This window comes from Diadema antillarum, unplaced genomic scaffold (assembly GCF_040938485.1).
Source record: "Diadema antillarum isolate AM-2024a unplaced genomic scaffold, OU_Dant_1.0 scf00000027, whole genome shotgun sequence".
In the NCBI taxonomy this organism is placed as follows: domain Eukaryota; kingdom Metazoa; phylum Echinodermata; class Echinoidea; order Diadematoida; family Diadematidae; genus Diadema; species Diadema antillarum.
Genome location: NW_027270916.1, coordinates 3,116,311 through 3,129,822, shown reverse-complemented (window position 1 = coordinate 3,129,822; position 13,512 = coordinate 3,116,311). Strand labels below are relative to the sequence as shown.

Below are 13,512 nucleotides of genomic sequence, written 5' to 3'. Positions count from 1 at the left end.
TTCTTGTATCAGAGATTTTTGGCTTGACATCAATCAAATCTAGCATTTACATGTATACAAAACTGTATAATAGTCACGAGTGCGATGGTACAAGATTTTGCACGAGGTGAAAGATAGAGGCACTCTATTCAATGAGGCAAAGCCGAGCAGGGGCCGCGGAACCGGGAGCACACACACACACACACACTTTTGGATCGTGAAAAAAAGAAGAAAAAGAAAGTGGAAAAATCGGGGGGAAAATCACCCTACCCAAATTTCTCACAAAAAGTGTCCTTCAGATCGCTTTATCTTGATTTTAAAAACGCAAAAGCTCCGCGAGTGGGAGGGGGCATCCCTCTCTACCTCATAGACTTTGTACATATACATAGATGATGCACATGCGGAATAAGAGCTAAATGCCGTGATTTTGCTATTAACACTTTCCTGAAAAAAAGTCCAAATTATTTCCAGAAATATTCTTTTTTTTGGGGGGGGGTGGGGGAGCTAGAAAAAAATCCAAGTATTGCACCAAAAGTTTGCACCAGATCGCTGAATTTCAGGTCTGAAAATGTAAAATCACCTTTGTGTGGGAGGAGAAATATCCCTTTTGTATATAAACCCTCGTGAGCATGCCTTTTCGGTTTGATTGCTTAACAGACAACGTTCATGAAATTGATTGTAACAATAGATCTATACAAGAAGTTTATTTGAATACTACCACTTAATAGACAAATTGTTCAATAATAATCCACATCAAAATATCCTGCTACCTCAAAGAAGTGGGGCCATTTCAAGTCAATAAAGGACGGAAAAACATGTATCAAATTGCACCATTTACAACATAAAAATGCAAAAAGTTCTCACCGTGGGAGGGGGAACACCCCCTCCCACTACCCCCCCCCCCAGTCCCTCCCCTCGCATAGCAACCATCGCCCTCCCAAACTGAAAAACGTTCCGTGGCCCCTGGTAAAGTCTATGCACTATTTGTTTTATACAACAGCTCAGATGTTAAACAGACGTGCTTGATCCAGATTCTAAATTTGGTACAAAAAAAGGCAACCATTTTTCATGAAAGGCGAAAGAGTAACACAGTCACAATCGTCCTATGCAAAACCAGTTGAAGTCGTTTACAGTTGAATATGAGACAGAATGATTGCTGTATTGGCCTGTTTATTGTGCCATGAGAGTCACGCAATGGAACAAAAACTATAAATCAATCATAATTTTACACAGGAGTCAATGGAAATTGGTGATGTTAAGCCGTGCAATATCCATTTCTACTCAAACAAAATTGCACGGCCAACAGCAACAGCATGCAAAGATACTTGCATGTCAGGCGATGAGCAATCAACAAATCAGATAGCTACATTCTTTTTAGGCGTTGTATAAGACTGCAGAATATCCTCTTTGTTCTACACTTCATGGGTTAATGAGATGAGAGACCACAGACACACAAGTTGCAGGAAACACACACCGGAAGCTATCATCATTTGTGGCACACCTATACACATACACTGACCTGTCCAGTGGATCATTTCGTCATGAGTAGGAATAAGTTACATTTTTTCATACGATTGTATGGACCTGAAATATGGCCATCAAAAGACGCAATCTAACTGATCACAACTGATGCACCAGTAATCAAAGGCAGAATACAAATGACTTGATTCTCTTCTGCATTAAAGGGATCATATAGTTTTGGCCGAGACCTAATTTCAGATTTCTAAAATTTTTGGTGAGATAATGAGAAACCTCTTATGAAATATGAAAGAGCATGTAATTCTACAAGGAATTCATTTCTTGGTATCTCGCAAAAAGTCGAAAGCCCTATTCTCATCTCCACCAACACTGCACCATCCCAAACCATCGATAAATTTCCTGTTGTCTCCCTTCACCCCACCCCACCCTTCCCCTCCTTTCAGCCACCAAGGCAAAGAAACGGGGCCATATTTTACAAACTATGGTATCCCTTCAATTAATGGCAACTTTGCAAGCAAAGTTAACGACTAGACTGAATGATGTAAATTCTTCTCATTCATCCAGTCAAAGTAGGTACAAGATCAATCATTAGTAGAATCAAGAAACTGGAATCAAACTCACTTGTTGTTACGTTTCGCCATGGAATTAAACTCACTTGCTGCGATGTTTTGCCAGTTGGCGAAACAATTGGCGAAACGTCGCAATAAGCGAGTTTGATTCCTGTTTCTTGATTCAACTAAATACTAGTAATGAATATTTACTACTAGAGCAACACCATCCCACAGCCAGTCAGGGACAAGAAATCACTGATGGTTACGAGCTGCATGTTTTGATCAAAAAGATGATCACTTCTGTCCATGGGGGGTTTGCAGCCTGCTTTGCAACCATATTCAGATATGGCAGTATTTTCAAGATGTTTTTCTGAGAGTTTTTTTTTTTCTTTTTTTTTTTGCCCTAGAAGTCATCGTCGCTGTCCTCCTGAGCCGGTTTCCCTCCCGTTCCCTCAACCTTCAGGTCATCACTGTCACCATCCTGGTCGTCAAGGAGATCGTCCTCGTCGACACTGATGCTGTCGTTGTCATCTATTGACGACCCACTCTCCTGGAAGGATGATTATAAGAGAAGCAAAAATCTAATCATTCAATATGCAAAGAAAAGGACAGCACTTTTGAAATGACAATATGGACGTCCACCTCACTAAAAACATCACCAGATAATTATTTCTGAAGCTGGATATTATGACAAAGCTCTTTCAGAAAAGGACAGTATCAAATTAAACAAATCACTTACACATGACTGGATGACACAAAGCAAATGCTTCATGTATACACACACACACACACAAACACAGACACACACAAAGGCATACGCACACATACATGCACACACAGAAACACACATACAATCAAACAGATCAAAAGCAGCCAAAATACACAGTGCACTCCCATTACAATAAAGTTGCTGTGACCGGCTGTTTTCTTTATTGTTACATGGAAATTTCATTATAACCAAATGGTAAAGCATAAAAAGATAATAGAGATGATAATTCTGAGACCTGAATTTTTCCCTTTGTGGTAACAAGAATTTTGTTTATTAACCCGTTGAGGACGAGTCCCGAGTATACTCGGGCAGGTGTCTATGGGAAATGCATGTTATAGGAAAATCAAACCATCCTCAATGGAAGCATGTTCGTTACAACAGGAGTCCACCGCAACTGTTTTACCAGTGCCATACTCTCTGGCTCTCGGTATATATTATTATGTCAACTACCATTTTCAATCATGCACTGATAGCCTTATCTCTCAATCTCTTTATCTTTTTCTCTTTCCACCTCCCCTGTATTTTCATCTCCTAGTGCAAAGAGATATCTCGCACAATGTGACAGCTGTACATGCTACCAAGAAAAGAAAAGTGCGTTATCACTTCCATTTTTGTTTGGCTAGATGATCAGAACTCAAAGTACTTACATCATCACTGAGGTCAGCGCCCATGTTGCCGAACACTCTTGGATTTTTCTGCTGAATGGCTGCAAAGAAAATCAAAACAGAATGTAATTTTTCTTAAATAGGAAAACACTAAGAATGGTCATTAAGGGCCTACTTTGTGAAAATGTTTCAGCAAAAGAGAAAAGAATATTGCTAACAGCACCATAGAACAACAGAGGTGTTGATACTAAGGCAGAATAGAGCAATTTGATATCATTGTAACATGTACAGGCATTCACATGACTTGCACATGGAATCCCCCCCAATTTAGCATAGCCATAAAAGCCTGGTCTGATTAGGGTTAACCATTACCCAACAAAGTACTTACAGTACATGTAGCATGTGATTCTGCTGCTTCACCTATACAGTATTCTCCTTCAACTATGAAAAAAAAAATGCTACTTTTATCTACAAAGACATAATGTATGCATAAAATTTGCATAATTTCCTCTTTATGAAATATGATGCAATACCTAATGAAAAAAAAAGAAAGATAATGGGCCTATTAACTGAACATGATGTTATGGACTTTGAAAACTACAGCTGATAGTTGTTGCCATGGTGATGGAACCACATCACTTACGTTGCCTGAATTTGCCCCTCCCAGGAGCAGTCTCCTCTTCGTCCTCTTCGTCCTCCTCCTCTTCTTCATCACTCTCGCTCTCCTCGCCATCTTCCACCACGTTCATCTCCTCGTCGCCCAGGATCTCATCCGACATCTTGATGCGGTCCTCCTCCTCCCGTAACCTGGTCTGCATCCTCTTCAAGGTGTTCTCCGTCTCCTGCAGATACAGGAGATGGTGAGAGAGAGAGATAGAGATGAAGGAATATATCATGTACGCTGCAACACCATCATTGTAAAAACATATCATTTAATACAAAATGAAACATACCAAACAACAGCGAAACAGTACGAGAAACAGAGAGACATATTAAGTTGGGCTGCAATGCCATTTTCATACACTCATATATCAATATCACTTAATATGAAATATCAGTAACATTCTGTTTTAATCTATACCAGATATATACCAAACGATAGTAAGACAGTAAGTGTGAGAGAGATAGATGGACACACTACATGCATCATCATGGTACACACACTATATCTATGTTAGTTATTCTGAAATAAAAGTTTACTGTAACCAGATACTTGAAATATAAGAAACATTGGCAAGACAGCAACAGAGAAAAAGAGAGAGAGAGATGTTGCATATTATAATATAAAGACAAATCATATTCTAATGTTTTTATTGTTCTTGTGGTGCTAATTGAAACATATAGATGTAATAAACATATTTCAAGCCATTTTGCACGAAGTCAGTCTACAGCACATTTGTGATAAAGTAAAATCTGTATTTCATCCCTATTTCTTTCATACATGTATTTTAAGACACTTAAACCAAGATTCGCAAAAGTAAAATGCTAGTGACTTTTTTTTTTCTTTTTTCATGATGCCTTGAATGCTAGTGGCAATTCACGAAAATTCCATGCTGCAAAAAAGGGGGTCAGCTCTAATTCGCCGAAGTCTCATGCAGCGAATGTTTCTGATTTTACGGTACTTCCTACATGTGAGAGATTAACTCACAGCAAAGGGTAATTTGGTCAAACAGTGATGTAAATTCTTAACACAAGACTTCAACGTTGCTTGCTGTGATGATGAAACACTAAGATGCATGTTCAACTTGATTCATCAGCTACTAGCAGGGAATGTCAGACTAGAGATCCTACCTCAAACCTGTCCTGCTCTGCTCTGCTGTACTCCTCCAGCTGCTGTTCCAGGTATGTGAGGTTTCGGTATCTCTCAATAAATATCTGTGCAGGAGCGACAGAATTCAAAAAAGTTTAGTCCCAATCACGATAACATAAGTTACATCTGTTACAGGTAACAAAAAATCAGCAAGGTTCTATGCATGAAGCTATTTAAAACTTTGTCATCATATTCCACAAATATAATATTGAAAGCTTCACACATGTATGGTGTCAGCAAATATATTTCACCAGAATAAATGTATCTTTATGACAACATAGCAAAATAAAAGTACATTATTTGGTTATTCTTCTAGCTCTTGTACAGTATTATACACCATTCATCTGCAAGTTGTAAAGCCTGGCTTTCTTAAGAATACCCAAGGTTTTCAAATTTGTCTGCATCTCAACATCACCACCTACAGTGCAGGATAAATAAATTTCACAAGCCATGCACCACCAACCTCCATACCACAAGAGGCCTATTATCCCACCTCTAGGTCAAAAACAGGGAGGCTACCCTGTACATGTGAAAAGGTAGCAACGTATACCACTACTACTGAGGTTCTCTTTCCTTGCATCGACAACTGTTTTCAAGAACACAGACACAGTATTAACGTGAGTTTCGCAGAATGAGAGTCAACCAAATGAAGAAATATTCAGCTAACTTACACAAGATACTTTACTATTTAAAGGAAACTGCACTTCTCTCGATTTTGTCTAGCCTAGCTTGTAGCTATATCTAGCCTGCGTGGGTGTTGCTGACCCATCTCCCAGAAAGCAACACGTTAACTGGACTATCACACTGAACCGAATGAGGACACATGGATTGTGAAATGCGATAACTGCACACAAATCTTCGACTGCAACTCTGCACTCACCTCGTACTGCTTTTGGAGATCCCCCTCCAGCTTCTCGTACTCGTCCATGAATGCCGGCCTCACAGACTGGAGGGTCTGGAGGCGCTTCATGTTTCGCTCCTGCTCTGACTTCTTCTTGTCAATCTTGGCCTCCAGGTTGGCTTCGTCTGATGCCACATTCTCCAGCATCTTCTGAGTCTTCTTCACTTGTTGCTGGAAGAGAGAATATATATAGACACATTGATCTAACACCTACGTAAATAGATCTTTGTCATTGTTTTGATTGGTTGTCTGATACTGATCGTTTGTCCCAATTTACTTCTATGTCATCATTATTGTGCAATTGTGGCGCTATTTACTGTGCAATCTTGGATCCATACAATGTGCTCCATTGAATGCATGCCGAGAGCCTGACAAACTATGTACGTAAAACGCTTGAGATTGCAGTGTGCATGCAATCAAGCTTAGTAATTGACAGGGCGCTGGCGCAAGCGCTCAGTGAGCACTCTCCTGATCTCAGATCTCGCACATTCTCTCGTTTCAAAACACATCAATGACAAGGATCTGTTTTTAGGTGTTATATACAGGTAAACTAATGATAAATGTTTTTCATTCATGCAATGGGCAGAATATTTCATTTGGTGAAAGATGAAATTATTGATCCATTCAACTCGGCTGCATCCTGTTAAATGGATCATTTCATCTTTCACCTCATGAAATATTCCGTCCATTGCACTCATAAGCAGTCATTATTCGTATATCTTATAAACACAACCTGGTATATACAGATTTATAAAACGCCTGGAGAGATCCTTGTCATATGATTGGCTGTTTGACATCGATCATTTGGCCCATTTCACTATGACATCATCATCCGTGCAATTGTGGCTCCATTTACAGTGCAATTTTGGATCCATACGATTTGGTCCATTGCACGCTCACTGAGAGCCCGGCACACACGCGTGTAAAACGCTTGCGTTTGCAGTGTGTGTAGTATGCTACAGCGCGCTAGCAAGAAGCTTGTGTTTGCAGTGTGTGTATGCGACAGCGCGCTAGCGTAAAGCGCTCAGCGAGCACTCTCGCGATCTTAGATTCTCTCCTTGTTTCTAAATTAATAAAACATCAAATGACAAGGATCTATTTTAGGCGTTATATAAAACAAATAATAAATGTTTTTCATTCGTGCGATGGACAGAATATTTCATTCGGTGAAAGATGAAATGTTTGATCCATTCAACTCGGCTGTGCCTCGTTGAATGGGTCATTTCATCTTTCACCTCATGAAATATTCTGTCCATTGCACTCATAAACATTCATTATTTGTATAATACTGAATATACTTGAATATATTATATGTTCTGCATTTTGGTATTAAAGGGTCATGTACAAAAGGATTTTACCTCAGGTTCTACAATACCAGAGACTTCAAAGATATCTTGGCACTGTGTGCACTCAAGATTTATTCAAACTGTGTCAGGGTTCTTTCTGCACAATATTCTCATAAAAAAAACAAAAAACAAAACAAATGAAGAAACAAGTTGCAAAAGAAAACGGGAAAATTGATACTCAACCACTTTAAAAAGACATAATTTTTTCTTACATCAATGTGTATACAGTTATTGTAATCCATGCGCATTAAATTCAAAATAGAGAACAAAAGAATTAATATTATTCACAGTAAAGACTCCTCAAATGAGGTCACTGCACTTTCAAGATCACAATCACGACTATCCTAATGCGCACTCCCATACATAAAGGTAATATATTCAAATAGACAAACAAACAAACAAAGAAAACAAACAATTCTGAAATGGATCTGCTGCAGTTGAAACTAATCTAAAGGGTAAGTGTGTATTGCCTACACTCTTACCTCCACTGCCTTGATGCTATTCTTCAGACCATGCTCAATCTCATTGATTTCTAGAGGTTTGTTGATGGCCATCGTACGTATCTCCTGTGTCAGGCAAAAAAAGCATGCACAACGATTGAGCACTTAACCACTTCCAAACACATGTCCAATGTGCAATGTGCTACGTCAATAGGGAACAACATATTTGGGCAAAAGTTATCATCCCAAATACATTGTCAATGAATACGATGAGTAAGAGGTACACACATCATGTGAACACTTGGTGTTTATGCATACAAGAATATTTCTGTAGCTCACTTTACATGTACCTGATGTGGTGTACATAGTACTTCCCTCACCAAGTATAGATTACTGGTATTTAGATGACATTCAACTTACTGTACATTATATGCACAGAGAAGCATTTCAGGTGAATTATCACAAAAAATAATAGATTGTTCACAAATAAAAATTTTTGACCTTGACTGCATGTTTTCCTATCTTTGTCTAGGAATGATTTCAAATTAGGTTTCGTTTGTTTGGGGGGGGGGGGGGGCCTTTTTGTTGTCGTTGTTGTTGTTGTTCAGCATGTGTTAGCTTGAATCAACAAAGCAAACTCTGATGGATCAGAACTTCAAATGCCATTTTCCTATGAATGTGTTATGTAAGGTGGTCCACTTTCTGTTAAACTCTTCCTCTGCTAAGTTTCTGGAATTGAACTGACACACAATGATATCACTGGAAAACCTACAAGCAGGAGAACTACGTAATTTAACAACTGGCAGAGCAGAAAGTTGATGCTTGGCGACATTACTAAATAAGCTTCAGACTACACACAGTTTACCACTGGATTCTTACCCTTAGCTCCACCTCCTTGCCTAAAAGGTCGTAGAGACTCGCTCCCTTAGATGTGATCTCTGAGGCCAGCTGTCTTGATGCTTTTAAGTCTTGAATCTGCAAACATAAATGCAGAAGGAAAATGAAAACAAACAGCTACTAGAAAAGCACTCATAGAGTGCAGACCTCAGCCAAGCAGCTAATTTCTACCCATTATTGTGCATGCACGCGGAAAATCACTGAATTTCACAATAACGAAACCTTTTCTTTATGTCATCGGCTTCCAGCTATGCAGTGCGATGCCTGAACAGAGCACGCCCTTCAGAGGGCGTATGAACATGTCAGAACTACATTTATTGTTGTCGTTCTTCTTTGTTCATTTTTGTTTTTTAAACAAATAAACGAACAGATAGAAGACGAATCAAAAATACTTCTCACTCTCTCAAGATGTTTACTTCAAGAATTATTGAATATGATAAATTTTGAGTATCAATGTGTACAGGAAATCAGTGTAAAACAAACAGCATCTTTATTTCCATGCAAAAAAAAAAAAATCATTTCCTTATCAAGTTTTATCTTCTATCAATGTCCTCAAAATCATCTGCAGAGATACATCATGGCAAGCGCCACGTTTTCAAAAGGGGGGGGGGGGGGGGGGGGGGGGGTCCAGTTTACAAAAACATCCTTGCCCACGCTCTCCCTCTTCAAGGTTTCATCTTCTAAAAAATAGTTTTAAAAAAAAGAAAGAAAGAATAGCCTATGAACAACTTGCCAAAGTAAACCACATTCTGTTTTTTGTTTTGTTTTTTTTTTTCAGGTGCCACTTCCAGTGTAAGAAAAAAGTGGGTGAGAGTAGTTACACCTTACATATTCCTATGTATTGTGCACAAAATACCCCCCCCCCCCCCCCCCCATTTCCCTTTACATAAATCTGTCAAGGAGGATGCCGTGGCTTACCTTGGTGGAGATGTCAAATGACAGTACACTGGAGCCATCTTCATCGTCCCCATCCTGACCTCCGACCTTCGTCTTCATGGCATTGTAGAGGACAGAGGTGACCTTGAGGAGTTCCTTGACAGCGTAGCCATCTGCCTGGTACAGCTTCTTTGTGTTGAGTTTGATGTGTGCCTTGGTTGCCTGTTGGTGTGAGAAAAAGGGTAAACTGTGTATGTGTGTGCCGGCATGAATGTACATTGGTTGGGGACAGAAAAGTAGCTAAGACGCTGTATCATTAGGCTGTTTCTGTTTATTACACTTCTTCAAATTGGGCCTAAATTTTTCCTATTCATTTGATGTGTGTGCATGCTACTTTCCCAATGTAAACATTTTTTTATTTTTTTTTGTATGTACATACTGTATGCCTCTCTGAACTTTCATATGTAGACTTCATTGCAAAATAAATTCCTTTTTTTTTCCAGAAAACTAATCCCCAAGAAAGTTTAATTTAGGTATTTCATTCAATTCCAAGCCCTACTCTGGGGACTGTAATTCATCAAGTGCGTTCAATTAAAATCCCTTTGCACATTTATAGAAAAGGGCATTGTGTATACAGCAGGCCAATGCATCATCAAAAGTTGGTTTGGTTTTAGTTTGCATCATATATAGCACATGGGCCAAGGGGTTACAATTGACAGCAATTCCACAGTTCATAAAAAGTCTCTGCTCCAATACACAAACAGCCTCATACACTTCAACATCTAAGCTTGAATGTACAAGAGAGAACTTGCGATCGCCCATCAACTGACCATAAACTGTGCCGCTGACTTGATGAATATGACTCGATCCTGCTCCGAGTCTGTGTCTGTTGGAATATCTGCATTGGGGTCGTACCTGAGCAGAAAACAAACCAATACGGAGTCATGCATGTTAAATTGCTACAAATAGGTTTACATGTGTATCTACAGCATGTATGTCTAAATGACACAGAAAATACTCAGAATAGATAAAGGCTGTATAACTTGCAGTTATAGGAGGAAACTTTTTGTCACATCTTTGACGTGAAGGCACACATTCAAATGTAATATACATACCTGATGTGCACACAGAATGATCTCACCCTACCCACTGTCAATTCACACTACGCCAACAAGAACAGATTATGATAGCTGCCAGTTCACAACAGAGCAGGTAAATGTGTACTAAACATGAGCAAAATGACTTGTAAAGTGGGAAAAATGTCTTAAACTCTGAATACAACATTTTTTTGATGGGTTGAGATAAACACCAAGCCACCAATTTCAATTCCCCTTATTCCAATCTTTGTGCCCATGATCATATTTGCATGAACGAACCTGGGTAACTAATTGGTGTAAACCCCCCACACTCATACTGCACATTATAAGCTCACACATTTCAACAAATTTGATTTTAGGATTCTACTACATGCTTTTATTCTACACACTGTACAGTTTGTATGAGCTTGTTAGGTCGTGTCTGGCTAAAACTTTGTCTTTGTCTCTGATATTACCTCTTGACAAGCCAGACCAAGACTTCTGCCACCAGCGCAAAGTTTGGTGTGCGGAAATTTTCCATAGAGATGAGGCGTGGATAGCCCAACGCCCGCATCATCTCAGTGAAATCTGGAAAGGAGAAAGGGGGTATAAACAGAAAATGTGCAGATTCAACACTACCGGTAGCCCCGGAGACCCGCCGCTCTGCGGCGGGGTCCTGGCGGCTACCCCGCAGTTTCGTTCAAGTGAGAATCACGAACAACTCCCTATTGCCACATATACGGCAACTTCACAAATAAACCATGGCTAAATGTCCATCATAAACACAGTGACAATATATAATGAAATATACACTACCCCATTGCCTTGGTCCTTCTCACCAATTTATCTGGAAACTGCATAATTTTCCACATTTTTTAGGAGTAGGCGGTCTGCCCTAGTGGAGAGCTTTGCTGCTATTTTGAACGTGTATATCCATCAGTACGCATCTACGCATGCGTAAACAATGACGTCAACGTTACGGACGCAAAAGGATATGAATAATGCATCATCGCATGGTGAATATGCATCATGGGTTACCGCATCATGTAGCGAGTAATACAGCTGTCAATGCACTGCACTGAATGCATTGTGTGCGCATGTGCAAGTGATTGTGAGTTTTAGTGAGCATCGGTGAGCTGAAGATATTTGCCTTATAAGACAGCATTTTCTGCGTCATAAGCAATGAAATGCATCGAACAGTCGCCGATGTGAATCATTTAGGTTTAGTCGGCCCATGTAAGTATTCCCAGTAGTTTTTGTTGAAAAATTAAGGAAATACAGCGCCGGAACGGCATCCGTTTGGTACAACATTAAAATATCAATGCCAAAACGGCGCAGCCCCAACACTGTACGTTGTACGTTGGGGCTGCTGGTCGCAGTTACACTACCGGTAGATGTCCAAATAGAAAAACATGTGTCGATTAAATTAAACCCTTCGACTCTATTTTTAATATTCTAACAGCTATAACTGTTTCATCTTTTGTGTGTGTATTTTCATAAGTTATTGTAACCTGCTGACGACCATCGGAATAGTAATTAGCATGTAGCATTTAACTAGTTAGAGTCATAATCTCATAATATATAGAATATTTATCAAGTCTGGAATGGCAATTGGCATTTTAAATAGAATGGCTTTGTCCCAAACATAGATCTAATCCCTGAAAGTTTTGGTCTTCGTACACAAAAATTGTAACAGTTAGAAATTCTACATCTGAATTCTTTGGTTACAGTTACATTTGTACATCTGAATTCTATTTCTAGGCCCCTGCCCTATTGCTATGTGCAATTACAATAGATCTAATGTGTTGTTTCTAGACCCCATCTATAGATCTAGACTTTGTTACAGCCATATGCTTAACATTAATATTGATAACAAGTAGAAGTACCGAAGTTCAAGTAGGCCTATGCTATGGAGGCTATGTTATTGTTAGGACTCTAACAAGTTAATTAATGCACATGATGGGAAATAACAAATATTTGTTAGAAAATTCTAACCATTAATATAACGTTAGATGTCTTTATCAATCAAGGACTCGAAGGACCTGAATAATCCAAAGGCCTCAAGGTGCTACTAACTAGATTCTAGCCTTACTAGTGCAGGAGTCCTAAATCCTTTACGGCGACACTGTGTAGATTCTAACAAACAGTAATAGACGTATAGACCACGGTCTACATGTCATGCACGCTTTTAAAAAAGGTAATGCCCATGCGTCGGCCGTTGCATGGGCAGTAACGACAGACAGGGTAGGCCTACACTCGGTAAATTGGCCGCCGTAGTTGCGGCGTTCTGCTCATTCAGTTTACGTACACAAACTTAGGACCGTAGCTTCTTGTTAGCAAATAAGTAGTGTACACAAGACATACAATCATGCGGATGAAATTACACAAAATCAAGTTAATATGGTCTAAAAAGTCTGAGCAGCATATTCAGGTGTAATTAAAGACGAATTGAATGATATAAGAGTAAGAATAAAGACTTACTTCTGAGGTCTCGATATGACATTTTGACTGAGGCTATTTGTACTGAAGGAATGCTGCTATAGTTACCTGACGCGAACGTAGATGGCGTTATACTAGCTGCAGGAACCCGCTCTGAGCTGCAGGGCCGAGCGCAATGTCTTGCGCAAACAGCCGACACAGACTGTTCGTAGAACATGATACGATAATTTAAGCGTAGGCATTACTTTATGATAGCATCTTTTGTCATCTATTGTATGCGATATTCTGTGAAAGAAATTCTAATTCTAATAATTACCGTTTACTTCGCACCCTAAAGTGGATCA

The 13,512-nt window shown here is 39.4% G+C and overlaps 1 protein-coding gene across 1 annotated transcript; it reads right to left on the bottom strand.

Annotated features, from left to right (window-relative positions):
- Positions 1-2,386: 2,386 nt before the first annotated feature.
- Positions 2,387-13,232, bottom strand: LOC139734983 (clusterin-associated protein 1-like). The gene is made up of 11 exons (XM_071645762.1): positions 13,211-13,232; positions 11,206-11,317; positions 10,484-10,568; positions 9,696-9,875; positions 8,760-8,855; positions 7,923-8,006; positions 6,074-6,265; positions 5,175-5,258; positions 4,027-4,225; positions 3,426-3,484; positions 2,387-2,559 (listed from the first exon to the last, which is right to left on the bottom strand). Exons 1-11 carry the CDS (start codon positions 13,230-13,232, stop codon positions 2,413-2,415), a joined length of 1,260 nt encoding a protein of 419 aa, XP_071501863.1. The 3' UTR covers positions 2,387-2,412.
- Between the last annotated feature and the right edge of the window lie 280 nt (positions 13,233-13,512).

Coding starts and splice junctions, on each gene's coding strand:
- LOC139734983 (XM_071645762.1), bottom strand. CDS start 13,232: ATGTCATATCGAGACCTCAGAA. Junction 4,226..5,174: donor CAGAGCAGGACAGGTTTGAG/GTAGGATCTCTA, acceptor CTGTATCTGCAG/GAGACGGAGAACACCTTGAA. Junction 2,560..3,425: donor GCGCTGACCTCAGTGATGAT/GTAAGTACTTTG, acceptor TCATCCTTCCAG/GAGAGTGGGTCGTCAATAGA.